Source organism: Augochlora pura, chromosome 10, assembly GCF_028453695.1.
Source record: "Augochlora pura isolate Apur16 chromosome 10, APUR_v2.2.1, whole genome shotgun sequence".
In the NCBI taxonomy this organism is placed as follows: Eukaryota; Metazoa; Arthropoda; class Insecta; order Hymenoptera; family Halictidae; genus Augochlora; species Augochlora pura.
Window position 1 is genome coordinate 30,128,027 of NC_135781.1, and position 24,187 is coordinate 30,152,213.

Genomic DNA, 24,187 nt, shown 5'->3' on the forward strand with positions numbered 1-24,187 from the left:
GCTGCGGCCTGAAGATGTGCAAGTAAAATACAATTTCAGTTTGGAGTTCGTACAGCGCCAATGTGGGATGGTGACAAAATGCGCAGACTGTTACCCAAATTAGCGTCAGTCGATTTTTCCTAACAGTCATGCGCATTGTCTAAGAACTCTCAGTCTCTTTCCACCAATTAGGCGCCTTCTATATTTGAACATAGTTCATCGCCGACTCCGGGAAGTTTGACGGACTTCTTCAATCAGTGTGAAATTAATAGAAAAAATAGATATAATGTATTTATTGATTTTATAGCCGATAAGAAATCTTTTGTATTTTTCATCGATTGAAAGTATTGTTTTACGATTGCGGCTGTATTTAAACCGTTTCAATAAAAGTTAAAATTCGCCCACTTTCGCGCAAGTTCCATGCCATGATAAAGACGCAAAAAATTTAATATTTGAAATGAACATAGTTTTCTTCATTATTTATTGTATTTTATTTTGATGTTTAGGAAAATTGAATCGTCGAAGATCGGAGATTATAAGAGAGAAATGAATATACTGTTTAAATAGGTGACGAAATAACGAATAATTTAAATGAAGAAGAAAAAGCAATTGGATATGTCCCTTGTAGATATATATTTTAACATAGATATCACATTCATATTTACAAATAACACGAATAACAAATATTTGTAGTATGTACAAAATAATTTAGTGTATCGTAAGATATACACGTAAAGCAAAAGCATTGTATCGATTCCATATCTATCGAAATCGGTGCAATCTTCCATCTTTAATAAAAGCTTTTTGTATTTAGTAAATATTACCAGACTGTAGTATAGTCTATTTACATTATTTTTCAATTCGAAATCACAGTTTCTGCTAAAACATATAATGAAGAAATAAACGATTATATTTTCATAAGCAGTTCGAAGCAGGTGTCGAATGTGCGCAATGATGGCGGTATATCCTCTATTAATCCAACTATGCATAAAGCGTGCGATATATGCTTCTTTTTCTTTAAATCCCGTATAAGGAACTCCGCATTTTCTCTTATATTTGTTAACGATCGATTAACAAGTACATGTTCAATAATTCGTCCATATACTTCGTGATTTGGATCAAAAGAAATCGTCAAATTTTTCAAAAATAACGTCTCCAATATAGGCGCCGATAATGTAATTTCCTAAAAAACGAAATATATGCCGTATAACTAAATTTAGTACTATTATAGTACTTAAAAACCATTAATTTTAGTATAAACCTACTTTATGTTTTTCTTTGAGGATATTCACAGCTTCTTCATGAAGTTCTGGATCATCCATGTCTAATCTGATATAAATTGCATGACCCAAAGGAATTTCTGCCTTATTCAAGAACTCTTTAAGCGTCTAAAAGTAATATTAACATGTAGTTATTTTTGCATGAACTTACAAGAATTTATTTATTAAAACTTACGTCTAGCGAAGATAAAGCTGCCATTAAATCTTTGTATTCTTGAAAAATCTGCTTCTGTTTACTTGCATCCATCTCGATTTTATATACGTTAACTAGTTTCATCATTTTGTAAATGGGATGTTTGTCGACAGTCGTGTACTCTGGATTGCTAAATTTTGGCCATTTTAACACCATTTCTTTCATTTCATTAAAATGATCCTTACTTTGTATTTTATCGTACACGCTGTAAAACGCTTTAAACCGGTCCTCCTCCGACGCACAAGCGCCAATTTCTTTTGTAAGCGAAATATCATTCTCTATACATGGTTTTTGCTTTGGAATGTTTTGTTTATTGTTTACAGTTTCTACTACCTCCTCATCAGAAAAATTACCCCAATCGTCTGTCCATTCCATATTACCTTTGTCGTCATCTTTATAGCTTTTTTTCATTTCACCATCAAGCTGAGAAATAGCCTTCTCAGTCGATTTCTCTTGCTCTTTAATTTGTTCACACGCAGGACTTGGAATGAGATCATTATTATGTTCCACTCTCTTCTTGTGATCCTCTTTATCATTCTCTTCAATTATTTGATTTGAATCGAAGAATTTGATGTCATCCGTCTCTTGATCATTCAGCAAACGCGACTGCCAATACTTAAAGCTCTCACACATCCCAGATTCTTTGCATTTTTTCATTGCATTGATCATCTTGCGTATTAAACTCAATGGATTAAATAAATATATATTCTCAGTGTCCCCATATAATTTCTTATGCAACTCCAACGAATAATAATACAATGCAGTCTGAACATGCAGCTCTGTTTGTGGTAGCGCGGTTAGAACATCCTGCGTTTCTTTTACACAATCTTTCTGTATACTAAATAAATAAGCCATTCCCAGTAGCCAGTCTTCCCGCAATGTATGTTTTGCACATTCTAAAAATACTGGAACAGAAAATCACAATTTTTAAAACATTTAATTTAGATTCACTGTACTTAGTGTTTTAGGTAATACATACAGTGATTAATATTGCTCACTTCCATGCCATAGCAAGAAGATTCGCTCAGCATGGCTATTCTGAGAAAAGCGCGACAACATTTTAACTTTGTAGATTCTATATCTGGCATCGAATAGTTTATGTATTTGGTGTCCAAGCTGCTGAGTTTACTTTTCTCATGCAAACACTCATAGAAACATGGAAAACTTTGGACATCATCATTGCTTTCGTGATTCTCCTGATCATTGTACTCTATTACATTGTTCTGACTACTCTCTAAACCAAGTTTCAATCTAGACTTCCAAAAACTGGTGTCACTTATGTTCCTTATTAAACTGACCGTTGATGCTTTCATAATATTGGCAGAAGTCTTGACCATTTCCGTAGAAGCCTCCAGCACTTTTGGAACAAACTCTTTTGATTCAACTTGAGGCTGTAAATTCAAAGCTATGAAATATCATACTTTACTCTGTATTATATTACACTTTTCGTATTAAATTTCTTACAGTAGTCATGGCATCTATGAACTCTTCTTCGCTATCAGCATCGTCGGGATCATTGGCAGCACTCGGTGGTATCCACAACTCCAAGTCTTTATGCAACATTTGTATCTCTATTAAATGTATCTGATCCAGTGCTTTACTTAGTACATCGTTAGGCCCATTATTTATCACAAACCATAGACATTTCTGTCTAGTCTTTAAATCACTGTAGTCATCACAATATCCTAAATCTAAGGCGACTTTCCAGGCGGGAATGTAACTATTATGTATCAATTGTTGGCACGTAGCAGCACAAACAGTAAAGTCTTTTATCTGTAAAGTTTTATCAGGTGAGAATAATATAATTTTATTAGAATTCTAACCAATAAGTCTGTACCTCCAATGCTTTCTTTGCTATTAATTCTAAAACTTTCCCCTCTCTTGCTCTGCTATTATTCATTTCAATCCTCAAATAAGTCGCCAGAGTCAACAATCTCTGGCGATTTTTATGAGCATCATCACGTCTATTCAAGCAGTCTTCTATCAGCTTTAATCTATCTTGCATCAATCTGACTTGAAGTGGTAGTATACTGATGTTAAACTCGTTCAAAATCTGAAGGGAATTTATTAGATCGTATTCTTCCTTGATCTGTGGATTGTCGTCCGCAATTAGACGAAGGCAAGCCCTGGAATGATAATTGTTTGTTAATTTCGAGAAAAGATATATGTGAAAAATAAAAGTGCTCACCTAGCAAGTTCCATGTTGGCATCGGTCAAAGAATTTGAACTGTTGAAATACTCTCTGCTGGCCTCAAGGATCAAGTGAACTGCTTTTTCGTAGGACACTTTCAGCAGAGACTGCTCGTTCTTTTTAGTTTCAATCAGAGCTTCACAACTCTGTATGTTAGACTTAACACCTGACTCCAGTCGCGCCGATACACAGATCTCAAAACATATTTCTATGTCCACGCAGGCGAAGATCATACCGTGAATTTCTAGCATATCGTTCAGCAATTGTGCCCACTGTTTTTCATCAGGAGCTATTACCCTAAGAAGAAAGAAGAGTTATAAAGACACTGAACGCAAAATAAGCTTCTTTATACTATGAAGAACATTGTTCCCTCACGTTCCATTCAAGCTTCTCGCCATTTGAATCAATAATAGTTTTGCAGACTCGGGATCGGTTTTCTTTTTCCTTAATGCATTCAGCGTGGTCGTAACATCGTACTTATTCAAAATTTTTGTACATTCGAGTTCTCTGTCCAATTCTTCGAGCAACGAATTTATTCCACCACTTCTCTTCAAGTCTCTATCTTTTGAGATAGAGTCCACTATGCAGATAGCTTTGTCATACATATTTGAATCGTTGCAGGCATATATGCAGTCCAAAGCCAAGGCTGCAATATTCTCTATCATTTGCAGAATCTCATTATCTTGAGATTCCTTCAAATACTCAAACAGTTTCACAGATAATTTTAGATCTTCCTTGCTAATGCATATCAAGTAATCGCTGAACAAATGTGTCTGTAGTTCATCCTTAATATTTCAAAAATTAGTAATAATTAATTTATATTTTATCTTGACTATTTTATATTGATACATACCAAGTATTGATGTCTTCTTTTTATAAATGGAAGTACAAAATTTTTTAAATCGTCGACAAAACTGTTCTCGTTTGTCGTGCTCATCAGTAATTTAATTTTGTCTAAATTAGATAATTTTTGAAGCTCGTCCAAAGATAGATCTTCTATGCAAACTTTGTAAATTAGGTCGTCTAATGTTTCTAGGTCTAACAATAAACTTTCTAACCCATTAATGTTATGTAATTTCGCTATTTTGATTAATTGTAAAGCATTGTCGACCATATAACTATTCCTCTCAATCTGATAGGCTCTTGACTCGTACCATTTTTGTAACAATTCCGAGGTCAGCAAAGTATTTCTTAAACAAGAATGTTACAGATGTAAAAACAATAGTGGAAACACAAAATTCTTGTAGTTTAGTATACCTGTATATGGATAAGGTAGGATCAGATTCATAAAGTAGCTCTGACTTATCATCATTTTCAAAATTAATCACATTGTTGAATTCAGTCTTCTCTGACCAATCCTTTTGCCTTAATTCTTGTTGATCGAGTAGAAACAATTGGCAATCGGTGTCACATTTCGGTAAAAGCTTCTTGTACTTCAACGGGTTCAACGTTTCTGGGAAGAAACTGATAATTGCTAACCAATGGGGCATCAAACTCTCTCCATAATAAGTGAACATAATTTCGACTCCCTGGCAATCGCCATCTTTGGCGAATCTGCGTTTAACGAATTAACATAACAATAAACGTATAAAATCTCCTTCACCGTAATCTAAATAATTTCAATTATTTTGTTGGTACCTAATTGCATTTTCAAGAGCTGAAAGTTGACGAAATTCCTCATAGAAGGTTTTATTATAACTCAACGAGGGTCCTAAAATAATCTCATAGGTGAGCAGTTTGTCCAAATGGTCCAAAAGTTTTCTTCTGTACTTAATTAAATCTATCTGGGCATCAGACAAATGATTCGGGTCGACTTTATCCAGCATTTCATTTGCTTTCTGCATCTAAATGTTTGTAACTCTTTGTAAATATCATTCAGTACATCTGGCTAGATTTGTAACTTACCTGTCGTAAACTTTCACTAACTACATCAGTGTCATTCCAATCTTCATCCACATTCTCTGTTGCAAATTTTCCATTATCACATGTGCCTATCGCCACCAGAGTCTCTAAATTGGCACCCTTTAGTCCAAAATTTAATAATTCTCTTGCAGCTTCGATAGTGTCAGGAACCCTTGTTACACATTCATGCAGGACCCAAGATCTTTTAGTAACTTTGCTCAAATGTTCTTGGATAGCATTCAAAGACAATTTCGATTTTCGCCATTGTGTCTGATAAACGAGATCAGTATCCAAATTGTATTTGTTAGCCAATGTCAAAGCTTCTTCGTACTCCTGTAAGAAATTACAAAATTTTTTACTGTCTGCTTCAACTGTTTCTTTGAATACTCATACTTCTATATCAATTTTCCTGGAGTACAGTTCTTCAGGCGTTGTACTTTTCAAACCAAGAATTCTATATGTTCTAAACAACACTTTGGACTTCTTCCTCTTGGGCTGAAATCTTTCGATATCTGTTATAGAGTACAGGGTACTCTGCATTAAATTCGTGGTGTAATTTAATATGCTAACTGGTTCCAACTCATCCTCTTCTTCCTCGCTCTCCGATGAGACTTCTGAAGACATAAATGAATCTTTTATTGTACTTTTAGTATTTCAATGATTTTTCATTTGTTGACCTTATACTTGACCTTCGACATTGGATTCTCTATTTCGTTTTTTACTGGTTACGAATGTTTCACAATCTAGACACAAAAAGCCACGATCTGAACCAAGTTCGCATATCTGTGGCTGTCCAGCTAGAAATTCTGGACTCATTCCTAAAAGATTCTTCAAATTTTTGGTAGCACATACGGAAGTAGATCCGGCGTATCTCGCAATTATAATTGCCTGTAAGAATATAACTAACATATGATATGTAACCAAGAAATAAGGAAAAGAATAGTACCTGTTCGGACCACCAACCAATATCCAGTGGATGGAACTCTGTGAAACCTGGTGGAAACTTTTTTAATTTTGCAGGACCTAGTGGATTAGGTATATTAAAATCCGGTTGTTCAGATAATTTCCACTTTTTTTGTAATAATAAATTTGGTAATCCCCATAGGGATATAGAACCATCTGTGTGCAAGCATGTTAAGTATTGGCTATTTGGAGAAATTTTTATTTTGAATATGATTGACTCATGTTGCAGAGTTAATGATGGAATAATATTCCATATAGAAAATCTTGACTTATTTGTTGACTCATTGTCAAAAGCAAATGACAATTTACAGAAGGGATAATCGTTTAAGGGCCTCCAGGATGTTAAGCCACTCTCTGAAGCAGTTGACTGTAATACAATACACAATATTAAACATTATTCTTTTTCATTTGATCCATACAACTAATAACTTAATTACCGTTATTTTTTGAGTTATTGTGTTCCCAGCAACATAGAATAGAGAATGTTTTGGATCATAAACTACCGCATTAACACCATTTTTATAAAAATTACCAAAAGAAAATTCATAATTTGCTTCATATCCATTATTCAATGAGACATAGTAAGACTTGAGTAGGCCACTGTAAGTGATTAACAAGAATTCGTAGGACCATTTCTCAAGGGCTGTCTTTGGTTTAAGAAATATCATAGAAACTATTGCATCTCCAGCTTCTAGGATCTGAGGATTTTGAGAATCAGTTTTTGGACTTATAGTAAAGATATTATTTCCCAAAGCATTGTAAAAGGAGGTGTAACCATTACTAGATGCTAATACTAAAAGTGTTCCATCTGGACTCCAGGATAATTTACGCCAATGTGGGAAAGCATCCTTTGAAACTACAAAAAATATTATAAGTCATTATTGTATTATATATTATTTTATATCCACGTATTATAAAGTCTCACCAGAAGCTTTCCCAACTACTGACGAGTACTCATCCTTTGCTTTTCGAATTTCTATGACATTCTCTTGCAAAACTGCAAGTAATCTGCCAGAATCGCCAATTGCAAATTTCCATGGTAAAGTGAGATTATTTTGCTGTGATATGCTTTCTGGCAAGCTATACCTATTATTTAAATATCTTAATGCATTTTTAATTGTTCCTGTCGTTGGTAATATGACAGTATCGTTTTTGCATTTCTAAAATAAGCAATATTGTATGAGAAAATGTCACAACACAGCTGGGTAAAATGAGACACGATTGAACTATTTTTTTTTGTAACAAAACAATGAAAACTTACAATTAATTCTGGTTCCTGTTTTCGAACAAAATACTCCAACAATTCGTAAAGAATCGGCTCATTCTCGTTTGATTCCTCGTTGCAATTAACCATTTTGAAATCAGAAACATAACCTAGCGTAGAGACGAAAACAGCCAAGGAGTAAAGTCAGTTAGAGCTAGAGCTTAACGAATCAGCAGGCAAACGTCATGACTGTTTCTCTTCGTGTTCCACTGAATATATGAGGGTTCAAGTATAATTGACTTGGTTGTTCTCATATAGATAAGCTTAAAATAGTAATTGTCTGGTAATTATAGCCATTTCGGTGAAAATAATTCCGAAAAGTGGGATCAAATTAACGAGATATTGTCGCAGCGATGTAAGCTGCGTACAGCACTGCACATGCATTACGGGCATGCATAGGGTTAGTGCACGCATGTGAATTTCAAAATACAAAACTGGTCCGAGCTTGCGATTGTCAACAGGGTAGCGTGAATTTTTTATTTACAATATTCTGAGCCTTTAAATATTCTGGAAAATGTCAGACGGGGAGGATGATTTTATGTGTGAAGAAGAAGAAGATTATGGTCTCGTGAGTATTCGTTTGTCTATAGTAGAAACACTGTTAAATTTGCAATCGTTCCGGTCGAGTTATAGGTTAGAATTCTCGTTTTGACATGTATTAAATTTTAAAATAGTTTTGACACGATTTTCCGATTACCGAACAAATAAAGATTATATTCATGGCAAGTTCTTTTCAAAGAAATAGTGATATAGTGCAATTAAATAGCGTTCCAATTCCATTTAGGTTATATTGATGACTATGAATATTAGTTCCTAGTTTTCCTTTGATACATTGCTATGTTAGGATATTTTAAGGTTGAAACAATACAACATGATGACTTTTTAATAATAATTTTAGGAATATTCTGAAGATTCAAATTCAGAACCAGATGTGGACTTAGAAAATCAATATTATAATAGCAAAGCGTTGAAGGAAGATGATCCACCGGCAGCACTACAAAGTTTTCAGAAGGTTTTGGATCTGGAAGGTGGTGAGAAGGGAGAATGGGGCTTCAAGGCTTTAAAACAAATGATAAAAATTAATTTTAAATTGGTACGTTAGTGAAATTACTACTATGTTGGAATATATCATTTTATTATAATATTTTACTCTCGTAGGCTAATTACAAGGAAATGATGGCTAGGTACAAACAGTTATTAACATACATTAAAAGTGCAGTTACAAGAAACCATTCAGAAAAGTCTATAAACTCCATATTGGATTATATTAGTACCTCAAAGAATGTGAGTAGGCCGTGACAAAGAATGTATATCTATTTTTATATATAATTTTCTATTTTCACTGCATAATTCTAGATGGAACTATTACAAGATTTCTATGAAACTACCTTAGATGCATTGAAAGATGCCAAAAATGATAGATTATGGTTTAAAACTAATACAAAGCTTGGAAAACTGTATTTTGATCGATCAGATTTTAATAAGTTAGCAAAAATATTAAAACAGCTTCATCAGAGTTGTCAGGTTGGTTATACTCAATTATCATATGCGGTAAAATAAGACAGAATTAGATGGTGTTTGTTTTCTGTTAGACCGATGATGGGGAGGATGATCTGAAGAAGGGAACACAGTTGTTAGAGATCTATGCTCTAGAGATACAAATGTACACTGCACAAAAGAATAATAAGAAGCTGAAAACATTGTATGAACAGAGCTTGCACATTAAGAGCGCGATACCGCATCCGCTGATAATGGGAGTGATTAGAGGTATAGTGATACAAAATTAATCCTTAAGTGATCCTTTTGAACAGTATGTCAAAACTATCTACACATTAAGTAGATTAACATTTTGCCTACCGGAAGCTTCTTGATAGATTTTTGATTATGCACGAAATGATTTAATCGTGAGTTATTTATTTATAAAAGACCAGAAAAACATCGCTAGTAGGTAAAGCGTTGAGTAGGTTGTTATGCCTTTATAGTTTACTTTGAAAGTCTATTCAAGGTGTAATGATTACAAAATTGGACAGAGATAAAGTTGTATTTCGTGTGTTTTCAAAGAATGCGGTGGGAAAATGCATTTGAGGGAAGGTGAATTTGAAAGAGCACACACAGATTTTTTCGAAGCCTTTAAGAATTACGACGAGTCTGGTTCACCAAGGCGTACAACTTGTCTAAAGTATCTAGTTTTAGCGAATATGTAAGTAGTTGCGATAAGAGCAGAGTAATCCGAGTACCTTTTAACATGATTATCGTTCGATTGTCATCGGATCATTGTGCTCGAAAATAGGCTAATGAAGTCTGGGATCAATCCGTTCGACTCCCAAGAGGCAAAGCCATACAAAAACGATCCAGAGATCTTGGCGATGACGAACTTAGTGGTCAGTTATCAGAATAACGATATTAACCAGTTCGAACTAATTCTAAAGCAGAATAGAAATAACATAATGGACGATCCTTTTATAAGAGAGCACATCGAGGACCTCCTGCGCAATATACGCACTCAGGTACGTTTATCAAATCTGCACTGCCGTCTGAACAGCTCAACCCTAATCCACTTGATCGTTTTAGGTTTTGATTAAACTAATAAAACCCTACACCACAATTTATATCCCTTTTATAAGCAAAGAATTGAACATCGATGTGTCGGAGGTTGAGAGCCTTTTAGTCTGTTGCATACTGGACAATACGATTCGCGGTCGTATCGATCAGGTAATAATATTGTTAAATACGCATTTATGGCCTGTCTCTGAAACCAACGACGTTATCAACAGGTGAACCAAGTCCTCGAGTTGGATAAGAAATCTGTTTGCGCTGCGCGTTACAATGCCCTCGACAAATGGACAAGTCAATTGCATTCGTTGCACTTAGCAATTGTGAACAAAATGGCATAAGGAAGCGCTGGTGCGTGTGGTCCCTGACAAAAAAGCGAAACTCGAGATCTAGACATTACTCTGTATAGAATATCATGAATGCCTGTCTCCAACCATATAAAGAAATAAAATTTATTGTGATATATTAAAGTCAACAAATTTTAATACGTTCCACTTCTACTCTTCATCGAACTGTTTTATTGTTCGTATGCTACATATATTACTAAGTATCACCTTCTGCATACGTATGCCTCGGGTCTCTTTTTAACAAAAAATACAAAAATTGCGTATAGAATTGTTTAGAGAGAAGATGGTTTCCTAATCGGTTGAAACAAATTCTCCGTTTCCGATAACGTCACGAACTTTAAACCAGGATCCACGTCAATACGAACTGTCATAAGGCGCGGTAACTCGAATCACAAACTCCGGCGCGTTCAATTAACAAAGCACCGTTCATCCGGCCTGATTTCCACAGAAGTTCGATACAGAAATAGCCCTCGCGTGCTCGAACGGAAGGGATGACGAATGTGTTGTCTCGGTGGAGCAGTCGAGGCGGGTTTTAGCTCCGTTTCAAGCATTGTTATTCAGTCTACGTTCGCGCCTATGTAAATGCTGGTTAACCCCAGAACCCGGCTGGGCGGTAGGGTCCCTAGGCTCGTCCTACATCCTCGCCGCACTGGGACGGTATAATCCTCTCGTCCTCGAACCGGTTCATCCTCATCCTCGCCACGTTTAAGGTGGCAGCTTGCAAAGCTACCAGAAAATCAATTTCGTAAAACTGACTCTCGATGTCCCCCCTCCCCCGATTCGAAAAAGAATCCCGGAAGCTGAAACTTTGATAAAAAGAAGCTGAATAGAAAGTAAGATGGTGTGAACTTTCTTGGTCGTTTCGTGATATGTAGTCGTAACGAAATAGTGAAAGCTGTAGAAACTACGATTGCGAAAAATTGGACATGCAAAATTTCATTCCAAGTTTTATTAACTCTTGGACGGGTATCGACGTGTCAAAGATACTGTAAATTGCAACTATGCTGCTCATCTATGCTGACTTCGATACATGATTTATGATTTTGTTTTCTGAAGAAAATAGTCTGAGAACATATCCCAAGAAGTCTTCGTCCGCATAGGATTACCAACTTGCGGCAGCTAGGAAGGCAAAAATTGGGGGTTTTCGGTGGAATCGAGCAAAGCAGGACCATAAGGAATTGCCGTTGAAGGCGTAGTCGCGAAATTGTCGAGGCTCTTTGCCGGGTTTCCGTGTATTTTGACATTAAGGCTCCGCTCGTCGCGGTTTCGACTGCTGGCGGCGTGATTAGCGGGCACGCGGCGGGTACACGCGTGGAACGACATAGACGATAACGACTATGACGACGGCGCAACCCCAGCGTTAATTGGCTGCGCTTGCAATCAAAGCAGAGCTCGAAATACCTGCTGGTATTCACGCGGTTTCCTCGTAGTCTTTGGAATGAAATTTTCCTCGAAATTTCATGGTTGCGGCGAGATGCGAGAACAGAGAACCTCCAGGAGCTTTTGCATGGTAAATAAAGCATCTCGATCGCGGGAGTCGTATTCTTGGGAAATCGAGGATAGCGCGGAAGGCCGAATCTCGAATTCAACGAATTGTTAATACCGCAGCGCTCCTTGTCGGGAAGATCAGCTATTCGCCTCGGAATCTGATAAGGACGAAAATACCGGGGGAGTTATTAAAGCTATCGGTCTCCGCGGAGTTGGCACGGCCGAATGACGGCTCGTTTCAGCGAAATACCGGACCGAGTCAACGCGAAAATCAAAGATCCCGCTAAACATTAACGAACCCGCGTGTCGCGCCGGTCGGCCGTGTTCTCTTTTCCTCTGTCCTCGGCTTTTTCCTCTCTAATCCCAGCGTCACGTCTGGTGCAGCTGCAGGCTCATGTTACAAGGCACATGGGGATCGTTGCTCGTGGAGTCACGAGTGGATTCTATCCTTTGAGGAGAGTTAATTTCAGCGAAAATTCCATTTTCAGTGTCTCTCCTGTTCTTGGTTGCTTTTCGGGTCTCCGTCAGAAAAATATGTATAGAATTCTTCAACCTCTGACTCCACTTAGGAACTCGACAAACATCGCAGCTCAAGAAGCGTCTAGTTGCAAGCTCGATTGAGATTGATACAGTTATTTAATCGCTGACGGAACGAGAAGAGGAACAGGCGCTATTATTTAGACAGTTTTCAGTAAGTTCTACCATTTATCATCAAGAATCACAACAGTCCTGCGACGCTTCCGCCAGAAGATGTATTATGGACTTCGTGATTTTTTTGCGAATTCGATTACTTTAGGACATTGACCATTTACTTTTGCAACTTACCTACAACAAAGGCTCAAGATCCTGGACCAAACCAAGGGACTATTCCACTTTAGTCTGACCGTGGAAACTTCGCTGATTCGTCTTTGGTACTCTGCGGAGCGGTCAGCTTTAAATTAAAGCTGACCCCAGCATCAGTTTAACCAGCACGAGTTCTTCAGGTTAAACCGAGGTACCGTGGAAGCGTGGCCCAGTAAACCATAAAACACCTGTCGTCCGAGACGTCTCACTGACGAACTTCGGCGAGGCAAAACCTCTGCGGAACGTTGAAACTACGATCCCTGGATGACAGCGCCAGAAAAGGTGTAGCCCGAAGAACCGTCCCGACACCTTCCCAGGGACGAGACTGCTCCGAAATTTTTTCAGCCCGAGAAACAGACCGCGACAAGAACTCTCGGCCGCGACAACTCGCCGGGGGCCATATATCACCGGGAACAAGGAATATAAGGTTTTTCGGCGTGGCGACGTCACGACGCTAGGCGCCGGCCGAGCGTATAATCTCTCAAGTATTGTTCGCGTCTCTCGTCGATTTATCCCGGCGCTAAGGCGGCAAAAGATGGGGAAAGATGGCCGGGGCCGACGATTGCTCCGAAACGGAAACAGCGCAGCGTCTCGGGGAAACACATCTGCCAGTTTTTAGCGGCGTCACCATATATCATAAGTGCAAGTGAAACGTTCGGGGCAGGACCACCGGCTGGACCATCCATCTTGCACGGCTTAACTCGTGCGGATGCGATGCTGCACGCTCATGCGAACTCCGTTTCGTCAGTGTGCCGGCGCACACCTTCGCTGCTCGAACCCGAGTTCCTACCGTATTCCGGGTCCACAGCTCCGGAGAGGACCAGAAAAGGACTCGAGCGAAGGATCGTAGAACTGGGTGCGTTGTCGCGAGTTTCGATGCCGAGACTCTCCTAACGCAATAGTCGAGGGCGAGAACGGTTTTTCCCTGTTGCCTCGACAAAGTCGTTTCCGCGTAGCACTCGCGTAACTTTCCTTCCTTCGGAGCTTTCAACGGCCTCCGCCTCCCATCCCGCCCCGTGCCACGCCGCGCCGCCTGGAATTGGACAAGACGAATTGGAAAATTGAATCGATTACACGCCAGAAACTTTCCACACGGACGTGCAGCTAACTGCGCCCGTTTTACTTCCCACGGAAACGTCCCTTACGCCATCGTCCGAGACCCGAGCAGACCCTGAAAGGACACGGCTAAGTGTGTTCCTTCTTTCGGCGATATAATTTACGAACGTCTTTCTACGGAAAGTTCGCCGATGGAAGCACTCCCCCCCTACCTGCGCCGAGTACTGGGTTTTAGAGGGATTCATTCATCGAGACGATTCGTTATACGAGAGATCCGAGGACTCTCGGCTTTTATGCCAGGTGAAAAGTAACGAGAATGTGCCGGCACTCTAGTTAGAGGCTGTAGAAGCTCCTCGTCGGATTAGGTCTCTACGCTTCCTGGATTCCTCACGTTTTCCTGCAAGTGGTTTGGAAAAATTACACGGCCACGGAATAATAATGTCTCGATGAATTGAAAGTAAAATCATTGAAGTCATGTACGAACATTATTTGAGAAGACCACTTACTTAGATTCAGATTAAGTTAGATTTCGTTGGATTTATACCAACTTGGTCTTGGACTTAATTGAGTCAACTCGGATATAGAGTAACTTGGATTTACTTGGTTGAAATAAGACAATCTTGGATCAAGAAGTAACAGTCCACCATCCGCTGTCCTAGTTGGTTAAGAACCTTTAGTAAAAGAAAAATATTCTCGATTACACAAATACGTACGTTTTCAATTTACATCAAAGCCGGGAGATGTTGAAGTTTCTACGTTTAAAGGGACGAGCAGACTCGTCGTTGGTCGTTTGGCCAGGCTCGTTGCCGTTTCCAGTTGACGAGTCTACGCACGTCGCGTCGCCGTGGCCATCAGAAATCATTAAAACACAGGAAAGTTGTTCGGGACAGGCGCTCTGCGATAGTAATAATCAAAATAGAGAGCGAGGACGGAAGTTGCAAGCGTTCGTTTGCTGGAAAGTTGACCCCTCCGGGCCAGCCGGGGGAGCAGCGGGGGCGTTTTCCGCGACGCGGAATCGATCGGGAAAGTTTATTCGTCGCGGAGACGAGACACGGGGCAAAGTTAAATGTATTCGTTCGGCGTCCAGGGTACCATGAAAATGCACGAGCATCGGCGAACAGAAATTTTAATCTCGGCGAAAACAGGCAACGAAAATGGTCGGCGCACGCGAATTAATCCAGCCATGAACTCGGTAGCCGGATAAAAGGGCCCCGGCATATTGGTAAATTGAGAAGTTCTGGCTGGTATCGTGGCGAATCCATGGCATTTACATTTTATGATATTTGTCGAGACCTTCGACCCTTGTTGCCGCAGGGGTAGACATTCCTTAAGCCAAGCCATCCCTCCGTTCCCACACAAATATCCTGCCAAGAATGCTATTCTCCTTTTCCCACCACCGCGCCGACGCTGCACCGTTGTGTATTACTCGCATGATATACGTCGCGAAAAAGGGGAAAGAAACTGAGAACAACTACTCATTATTAAGGCAAAGGGAGACATATAAAAGAGAAAGAGAGAGAGAGAGAGAGAGGGGGGTGGCGAAGACCTTTTTTCGGATCCAAGTTTAAAACGCCTCACCCTCTCTTCCTTCTATTCGAGGACAAATATTATTTGTTGCTCGGCTCCGGGACGTCGTTTCTCGTATGCTTTATTTGTCGGAAGGAAAACGGTGGGGACGCGTATGATTTTTCGAACATTCGTTCCTCCGGAGTGGGTCCACGGCTAACGTTCCGGCCACAAATTTCCCGGACCGTTCTGCCGAGTGTATTTTTATTTAAAAAGCTCGACGAAGGGTATCATATAAATTTCATTATACACTCTGTGTTTATATTATTTCATTGAAAATCTGATCTCTCTTCCATCGGCGTTTTTGCCGCCGATAAAGACACGACAAAGAGCACTTTTTCCCCCACCCCCAATTCCCGGCGCATTTTTCCCCGATTCAGCTGCGAGCTGTAACGCGTTTCAGGAACGCGTATCCCATTAATTCCAAAATAATTACGCGCACGCGTTTGCGTACGATACCGCGGCGGTCGTTATTGTTCCACTGATATCTGGATCGCATAAATACCGGTATCCGTTGCATTCATTCGACCCGTTATCGTTGCAACGGCAAGCATTTATTACGCATCTGACCGAAAGGGCCGGACGTTCGCGTTGTTAATTCCATAATTGAACGGCAACGATATGCTCGCGATAGCAACTGGTTCACCCAAAATCTTGAATAAAGCCCTTCCCGGCGGACTCCAAGACTGGCCGAGACGTACGACGAGGTAACTGGATCCCTGGATGGACTCCTGCTGGCTTCCGAGATCTCGTCGTGATTTTCATAGACCATCGAGAGATCCTTGTCAAGACTTTTGACGAGCATTCGGAGGACTCCAGCGTTTTTAATTAACTCCTAATGAATTCTAAGACTTTATCATGATTTTTAATGGATTTTTAAAAAATTCTAGACCTTCGCTAGAATTTAAAAACTTCACTAATATTTTTTAGAATCTGTTCAAGAGCTACGAAAGTTACATCCAGGATTCTACATCCTCGGAATACCATTTGTTCGGCCGTTGTCCGTCAGTGTCGGACTACTTGATCGCCGTCGAGCGAAAATCGAGGAAAACGGCGAGGAAAATGCCGGGCGTCGCTAAGAGCATTACACGTCGGTACTGTTATCGTCGTCTAATTAACGTCGGCTAATTATGTGTCAGTGGCGTAAGATGGCCGCGCGTTCGGTACCGCGCGAACAGAGCAGGCCACAATGGCGTCGTTTGCCTTCGCGTGAACTGTAATTAACACGAGTGTCGCGGGAACGGAATTACCGGGACTTCGTTAAGCGTCGTAACGCGTGTCGAATGACGACGACAACAAGTCGTCTACGTTTCTGCACGGTCGTTGACCAAACAATTTCCAGCGTTCCCGAAACGAACTCCGTCCTCCTGTCCTTTCATCTTTCGTCGCGCGACATCCGTCAACGAACCGATCAGTATTCCGGCGAGTATCGCCGCGGAAGCGACGCATCCCCGTTTTTTCTCTCGAACTCCTCGCGACGCGCTGCTTATCAGCATAATTGATTAGCAGCCGGTCGTGTACCGCCACGGCGCGGAACCGCGCGCGCTCGCGCGACGCGACGTTCTCGCGAGCATCAACGTCGAAACGGCGGAATCTTTGCATAGCCTAATTAACACCTGCCGAGCAGGAGACTGTGACTAATCTGACAGCGTTGCGTTAAGGTGCTTGTTTTCGTCGGTGGGCGTAATGCATACGTATTGATGCCGGGGCGGGATGTTAGCTGCGCCGTGTGCCGCGCGATGCTGGGCGCCGCGTACTCGCCGGAAGTCATGATATGCCGTTTCGAGGGGAACGGGAAGCCGGTGACATCGGGACGCCGAGTGTTCCGTCGTAACAACGCTTCCGCTCTACTTTCGTCCCTGTACTCTGCTATCCATTAAAGATACTCTGCAACTTCGCGGAAGAATCGGAAGAGAAGCACCGACCCTTTTTTTTTTTCTCCCCCGACCTTACTCCGTCGACGTCAGAATGAAATTTTCATTTGTTAATGCAGTCCGTGAAACTTGCGAGATGCGTTCTTTTCCCCTTGTTCGAACCCGGCGCGATATTAAAGATTCACCGCGATTCTGCAATCCTTTAGGATCCCGGCCTTGTAAAAAATACATCGGTGGACGGCTATTAGAGCCTCCCCGGTTTGAATTCATCCCGGTGAAATTCTTTGAAGATGAAACGCGTTCGGCTTCGCCGAGAGAAAAGCTGCCCCCTTTTTTTCTCGAAGCTCCGTGCAAAATCGAAATTCTCGAATGTGATTATTGCTAGCGAATTCAAAAAGAAACACGACGATAACTGTTTTACTCGTAACATTTTCGTCGTGAACGCATAAAATCCGCAGTCGAGCTGAAGATAATTCGTTTCGTTCTTTCCGACGATGCGAACGGGTTGAAGTCGAAGGACTGAGACGGATATTCAAAGTGGAGGGGTCGCACCCTATCCGTGGAAGGACGTCCCCAAGGTTCATTTTCCGGGGGGTCGGGCCGCCGGTAATCGAATTAATTATCGCGACCGTCCGGCCGATCGGTTAGCGATTGCCGGTTTTCCCGACGCGGAATAACGAAAACGCTTTTCGAACTTGTCACACGTGGTGAACGGCACGTAGGGGGTTCCATTGATCCTATATAATTTCGTAATAATCCCCTCGTGTACATTTCGAGCGACCGTGCCCGGCGGTACGGGCTGCGGGAAGGGCAAGGGAGGGCGCGGGGCACGGCGGGGGTGGAAACCTCGTGGAAATCACGTATCCGCTGATCCCCGACTAAGTTTATCTTAAATGAGTCCGGCGGATAGTTATCGTGCGGCGCGCGGTCGCTCGGATCAATTGCGGCCGGGGCAAATGGAAAACTCGTTCGGCACTAGTTTGCTCACGCGAAAACGAGATATCTGCGATCGAGCGCTTTCCGAGCACGGGCCGAGAGAAAGGGACGATCCCCCCCCCTCCCGCCGCTCGGGTGGCACAGGTACCGCAAGATATTGGACCGACGACAGGAAATAATTCGCGGCTTGTTAAAACGGAAATAATTACATTCGCTGTCCCCGTTCCGCGAACCGACCCCGACTTCATCGAAACTTTAAGCTCGATCGGGAAAAGCTTCGATCCTTGCGGACGATACCGTGTTAAACTCGAGCACGCGCTCCGAACGATATGGATCCGATGGGAGCTGAATTTTCTTCGGATTATTTCGTCTTTGTATATTTTATTAATTTCGACCGCGACGTGCGCGTATCGCGGATTTTTCTGGATGTGGATTATTTCGTAAAAAAACGGGAACGGCTAGCTAGTACAGCGATATGTGGGTTAGTTGTATAGTGTATCATGTTGCGCGAGCACTATTGGGTTGCCGAATGGAATGGTTTATTGTTTGCATGCTATTATTTGCGAAATATTATTTCATCGATATTCCATCGATGTTCGGGATTGGATTGTCGGACATGTGGAAAGTGTTGTTCAACGTTAATATATATCTGAAAATTATTTAAGGACAATTTCAAAATCTTTGAGATTAGAAAGAGGGTTACTGTCCGAAGATCAGTAATGGAGTTTAGCGTAATAATTATAGGAAAAAATATCATGGTCCAGAGAAACACGAAGTTCATTGAGAATACAAAGACCTGAATTCCACAGGCTATTTGCAGTAATAAGTACCACGAATCCATGACTTTTTAGGTTATAGCCAGTAGTTCAAATACCATAGGAATTTAAACGAGTTTCGAAAGTGAAAAGGACCAGGGTTCGAAAGATTTTCGGAAAATGTAAAGAGCCAGGCAACTTCAAGAACTTTGGAATTTGTATGAATTCGGTACGAAAGTTGGGATCACGAGTCGTAGGAAAATCTGTTCGGAATAATTTGCCCTAGGTACGTATCGGAGCCGGCCCTTGAGCAGCGCGCCACGATACACAGCAGTTAATTCCGTCGATTGCTACGATGCTGATTTTAATCGTTCCGATCGCGCACCGATAATTCATCGTTGCTACTTATTCGCGTTACCGTGTTCCATTGATAAGTGTATCGCGCGCGGGTAACGAACGATAACGTTGTAATTTCCTCGGTTGCAGACACGCGCGGCACGGCACCGCAGCTCCAATTGCTCGACGATCCGCTAATTTGTCTGCAGCTGGCAGACTGAATTCACTTTAACCGGGTTCGGTGTACGCAACGAGCGGTAACGCGCCACTATTTCCTGCCTTTAAGCAGAATCAGATTATCGCCGTGCACGTGACAAAACATGGGGCCCGCGTGTCTGGTTGCCACCGGCGACGACGATGACGGCGTCGACGAGATACCGACGGACGCGCAAAACACCGTCTTCCCGCCGCTGCCCATCCGCGCCCACCGAATTAACCGGTCGATTATACAATTAACCCTTCCGCATCGTTATCGCATCGTCCTCGCATTCTCAGCATTCACTGTTTCCCTCCCGCGCGCAAAATAATAAGTCATTCTCTTCGCAGCCGCGTTCAATTTCACTCGAAAGCTCCAGGGATTCGATCAAGATTAAGAAAGAGAACGACACGCCGGATCTCGAAAAAGATTTCCAAAGTTCTCCGCTGGGATGCATTGATCTTCAAGCTGAGGATTTGAGAGACGACTATCTCGTCGGACGGATTCGAGGCAATTTCAACGGAGAAGATAATAAATAGATGGCAACGAATTCGCAAGAAATGTTCATTTCTACCGTGACTGGTCGAAAGCTAATCAAATTCCCCGCGACGTCGAGGGATTCTACGTTTCCTCCGAGGGATATTCAATCGGTCCCCGGTGCGGGGTGGTGGTCGTGGTTCGTATTTATTAAAGATGATGCGCATATTTGTTACGTGTTACATCGGCCGCACCGTCGGCCATCGCATGAACCCAGTGCGGAGAGAATGCGCACGTGTAACATATATAAGTCGTGCGGGTCGCACATGTCTCGCATACATGTTGCCTCGCTACGTTCTCGCCCCATCCGACATCGACTGTGTATCCGCACGCTGTACCTTCGTGTATCTGCTCGTCTATACGTTTACGGGCGTGACGTGACCGTCGCCTAATCACAGCACCTTCGGTGATAGATCATCGTCCTAAAGTCGGCCGCCGTGCTAAGCAGCCGTTCGCTGCCTTTAATATCGAAGCATGTAACGCTGAAAGCATCCGAGCTGGATCAATATCTGGCCATCCTGAACATCATTCTTAACACATCATTGTTAATTACACGCTTCAACCTCTTATCTCGAACAATTTTAATATACTCAGTCCATAGGGTTAGTTTGTATTTGAATATTCATATTTGCTGGTTTCCGCTTTCGAAATTTACTAGCCCCAATTATTTTGAGGACGCGGAGATTGCCGCGAAGAGAGACAGAGAGCGGAGGAAGAGTCGATATTACCCTGCTTGAACTTGGCCCGTCGGTGCACTATCGCGGACACTTGGGTCCATTAAAAATGATCTCGTCCAAAGGAGATTGCCACTCGAGAGAAGAGAGAGAGAGAGAGAGAGAGAGGGAGCGCATCGCGGGAGTTAATTTTCGACAGAGATACATTCGCCGATCGTACTGTTGACCCGTGGTTGCGCGGATTGAATATTCCCTCTGAAAACAGCCTTATGATTTCAAATGTCGCGCAAAAAGAAATCCACGCCGGGTTTTGATCGGAGCAGCCGGTTGTTTAAATATTGAATATTTAATATTTAATCTCACGGTTCGGCTGGTATTTATTCAGGAAGAAACGAACGGGGATTTGGAGGCGATGCGGTTCAATATTACGCGCGCGATCTCGTTACGCGGTTACCACCGCCCGCGCGCAGGGTGGGGGAGGGGTGGGGGAACTGCACTGTCAGTTATATATTTATAACTTTACGTCTTCCGAAGGTGTTATGTCTGCGATCCACGCGGAAAGATACTCGCCCGTAACAGATATAAGTCGTGCGGGTCGCACATGTCTGGCATACACGTTGCCTCCGTAGGTTTTACCCCCTCCCCTCCTCTTTCATCCCCCATCCATCTCGACCTTCTCTGGACAGAGATCCTGCGGCAGCTCTACTTAATATTGCACCGTATTACCGGCTGGCTCTGTCGTGGAACCCAGTAGTCGTGCTAACTCGAGGTTGCGCGTAAGTCGGTTTGGCAGCGAGTTGATTAGAACTCGGTGGTCATGGCCTCGCGTTTTTATGGCATTAAGACCGATGGAATCAAACGCGTGATATTTTCAGAGATCATAGCTCCTCGCTTGGAAATGGATTGATTATGAATCTCCTTATTTGTGGATCATTGGTTTCTAAATCAGTTGGGTTAGGTGTACAGTTTGATGGCTAATAAAGAAGGATGTACAATTTTAGTTTGATCGATTAGCTACACGATTATCAGTGACAATGTAAGGTTTTCTATGAACTGAGGTAGGTCTTGGTTCTTTTTATAAACTAGGTTTTTCTTAGTGAATGATTTTAGTGAAGTCATTTTGAAGAAGGTGCACACAGTGCAAAATGAGATGGCTTGGAGAAGAGTCACGTCTAGAAGGTTACTCTACTCGGTAACCTGGTATCATCTGGGTAATATAGTACTTGATGAACGATTCTTGAAGAATGATATAGCAAAGTATGATATTTCTGTTATATGCAGTAGTTGATTGCATCTATTCTGACTCCCATTTCTGGAGAGTGTATAAGAATTAATAGCATAGTGGATATTGCCTCTTGTTTGCAAGTTTTGGTACCACGATCGCCGCAGTGGGTCAACGAGGGAAGCAAGGTTCTTTCAAAATCGAAAGTGTTGAAAATACGGCAGAGGATAGCGCGCAATGCAGAAGAAATAATTGTTAGAGGGTGCAGATTGTACGAGCAGTAGATAATCCCGATAGGTTTCGCGAAGAAAAGGGTGGCGCAAGCAGCATATTTCCCATGGAACGGCGTCTTACTCGAGGGTGTGTTGTAAGCTCGGAAATAAGGGAAGGTTCGAACCCAATATTCCGTTATCCGACGAGAAAATTCAGCGGGAAAGCGGCGGCCCCGGGTTCCAGTTAGGCTACTCTATTTCCCGAGCATGGTCCTCGTCGAAAGTAACGAACTAAATCCTCCGGAGACTTTCATCGATCGGCCGGAAAGCTCTAGAAACGCGGCCATCGACCGGCAAACTGACGTGGACGCGACGCGAACGGATGGACAGACGGTCGGGGGACCGGGCTCGGTGTCCGTTCGTCGGGCATTTGCCACGGATAAAAATGATTACGCGCGACTACGCCCCGGTCTAAACGTTCACGGCACAATATCGCGACGTGAACACGGTCCCCCGATTTATCGATGAAATATCGCCGGGCATGCAATATCTCGTGTCGCGGCGCCCTTCGATTATCGATGACCGAATTTCTTCGCGATTCAGCGAATTCGCCGTTGTAATTCGATATCAGATAGCCCGGCCTCGGTGTCGTTGTTGCCGTTGCCGGTGCTCGGTGCTCGGTGCCGGTGCTCGGTGCTTCGACGCGTTAATAAATCGCTGCCGTTGCGTCGATAACGTTGCCGCGACACTGAACTTCTAACGGAGGCTCCACTCGATCCTAATCGCTCCTCGGTCCAACGGACCTCATCGCGCCCTCTCGATTCGCCTAATCCGGCCTTCTTTTCACGCGTTTCAACGCTTCCGCCGATATCGCCTCTGCCGATTCGATGAATGACTCCGCCTTGCCACTGTTCATACTTTTCAAGATATTTTTCTATGGAAAATCGATCCGTGCCTACCAGCCAGCTACGTTCCGCGATGTCGCGAGCGATCATTATCGCGGCTTCCTGTTACAACATGGATCCGGATCGACATATTTTCTCTTCGGAGAGTAGATACTGGAATTCCTCGGGACGACGGGATATTGGACGTTCCTCCGTGTCACTGTGGGGACGGGGTGCAGGAGGGGGGGGGGGGGGGGGGGCGGCGGCAAGGAGCAGGATAGAAGGGGACGTGTATTTGGCAAGATTTCACGGCTCCCTTTTGCGGATATGACGTAAGTTCATGCTCTCTGCGCCCATCTGCGGACCACGTACCGCATGTCCCAATTTCGAGTATTCAAACGGAGAGACACGGGTATCGGGATCGTGAAAAGTCGTAAATATTCCCGCGAGCAATGTTCTCGATATTTATTGTTAAGCTAACGACTTCATTTCGAGGTTAACATTGAGTCATCTCCGATCTTTCGTTCTGTTTCTATTAAATTGTAGAACCAGTATTTATTTTTAGATAATTAGTAACTTAATTTATAAAATCGCTAATAGTTGAACTATACCGTCATACCATTGTTTAAATAAGAAAAAAAGGAATCGTTTAAGAGGATAGTTCGGTAGACTGGTTCCATAGGATTTCCGGTTGCTGTTTCTATAATTGCCAGGGTGTACAGTTAAATGCCGTCGGGAAGACATTGGCAACGGTTGGCGCGCCGCGATTAGGGCGAAAGAGAACGGATGGGGTAGTTTACGGAAGTGTAGGCGAGCCGTGAACCGCGTGTTTGCCTTGGCTGGGTGTCGCGGGCCGACACACGGAGCGCAGCGCCGAGTTATTGCTTCATAACCCGTTGCTTTTACTGGCCCGACGAGATAGGTGCCCGTTCCCGA

General features: G+C 42.4%; 2 protein-coding genes across 3 annotated transcripts; one reads left to right on the plus strand and one right to left on the minus strand.

Moving 5' to 3' along the window:
- Positions 1 to 604: 604 nt before the first annotated feature.
- LOC144475924 (NBAS subunit of NRZ tethering complex) lies at positions 605 to 7,990 on the minus strand. Of its 2 annotated transcripts, XM_078192351.1 has the most exons (18): positions 7,770 to 7,990; positions 7,434 to 7,668; positions 6,946 to 7,364; positions 6,492 to 6,875; positions 6,235 to 6,433; positions 5,939 to 6,159; positions 5,549 to 5,878; positions 5,282 to 5,487; positions 4,901 to 5,197; positions 4,497 to 4,833; positions 4,019 to 4,428; positions 3,641 to 3,940; positions 3,290 to 3,578; positions 2,917 to 3,225; positions 2,432 to 2,843; positions 1,435 to 2,357; positions 1,245 to 1,367; positions 605 to 1,162 (listed from the first exon to the last, which is right to left on the minus strand). In XM_078192351.1, exons 1-18 carry the CDS (start codon positions 7,860 to 7,862, stop codon positions 887 to 889), a joined length of 5,763 nt encoding a protein of 1,920 aa, XP_078048477.1. In that variant the 5' UTR covers positions 7,863 to 7,990; the 3' UTR covers positions 605 to 886. The 2 variants fall into 2 exon arrangements, with proteins under 2 accessions (XP_078048477.1, XP_078048478.1); XM_078192352.1 differs by lacking the exons at positions 7,434 to 7,668; positions 7,770 to 7,990 and having other exon boundaries at positions 6,946 to 7,206; positions 7,284 to 7,349.
- Positions 7,991 to 8,078: 88 nt separating this feature from the next.
- On the plus strand, positions 8,079 to 10,789 carry Alien (COP9 signalosome complex subunit 2 alien). Its single transcript, XM_078192353.1, has 9 exons — positions 8,079 to 8,340; positions 8,671 to 8,865; positions 8,931 to 9,056; positions 9,129 to 9,296; positions 9,365 to 9,539; positions 9,834 to 9,972; positions 10,063 to 10,279; positions 10,344 to 10,484; positions 10,547 to 10,789. The coding sequence occupies exons 1-9, from the start codon at positions 8,287 to 8,289 to the stop codon at positions 10,664 to 10,666; spliced, it is 1,335 nt and encodes a 444-aa protein (XP_078048479.1). The 5' UTR covers positions 8,079 to 8,286; the 3' UTR covers positions 10,667 to 10,789.
- Positions 10,790 to 24,187: the final 13,398 nt, after the last annotated feature.

Coding starts and splice junctions, on each gene's coding strand:
- LOC144475924 (XM_078192351.1), bottom strand. CDS start 7,862: ATGGTTAATTGCAACGAGGAATCAAACGAGAATGAGCCGATTCTTTAC. Junction 6,876..6,945: donor CAATAACTCAAAAAATAACG/GTAATTAAGTTA, acceptor ATTGTATTACAG/TCAACTGCTTCAGAGAGTGG. Junction 3,579..3,640: donor GCCAACATGGAACTTGCTAG/GTGAGCACTTTT, acceptor TTATCATTCCAG/GGCTTGCCTTCGTCTAATTG.
- Alien (XM_078192353.1), top strand. CDS start 8,287: ATGTCAGACGGGGAGGATGATTTTATGTGTGAAGAAGAAGAAGATTAT. Junction 8,341..8,670: donor AAGAAGAAGATTATGGTCTC/GTGAGTATTCGT, acceptor TAATAATTTTAG/GAATATTCTGAAGATTCAAA. Junction 9,297..9,364: donor AGCTTCATCAGAGTTGTCAG/GTTGGTTATACT, acceptor GTTTTCTGTTAG/ACCGATGATGGGGAGGATGA.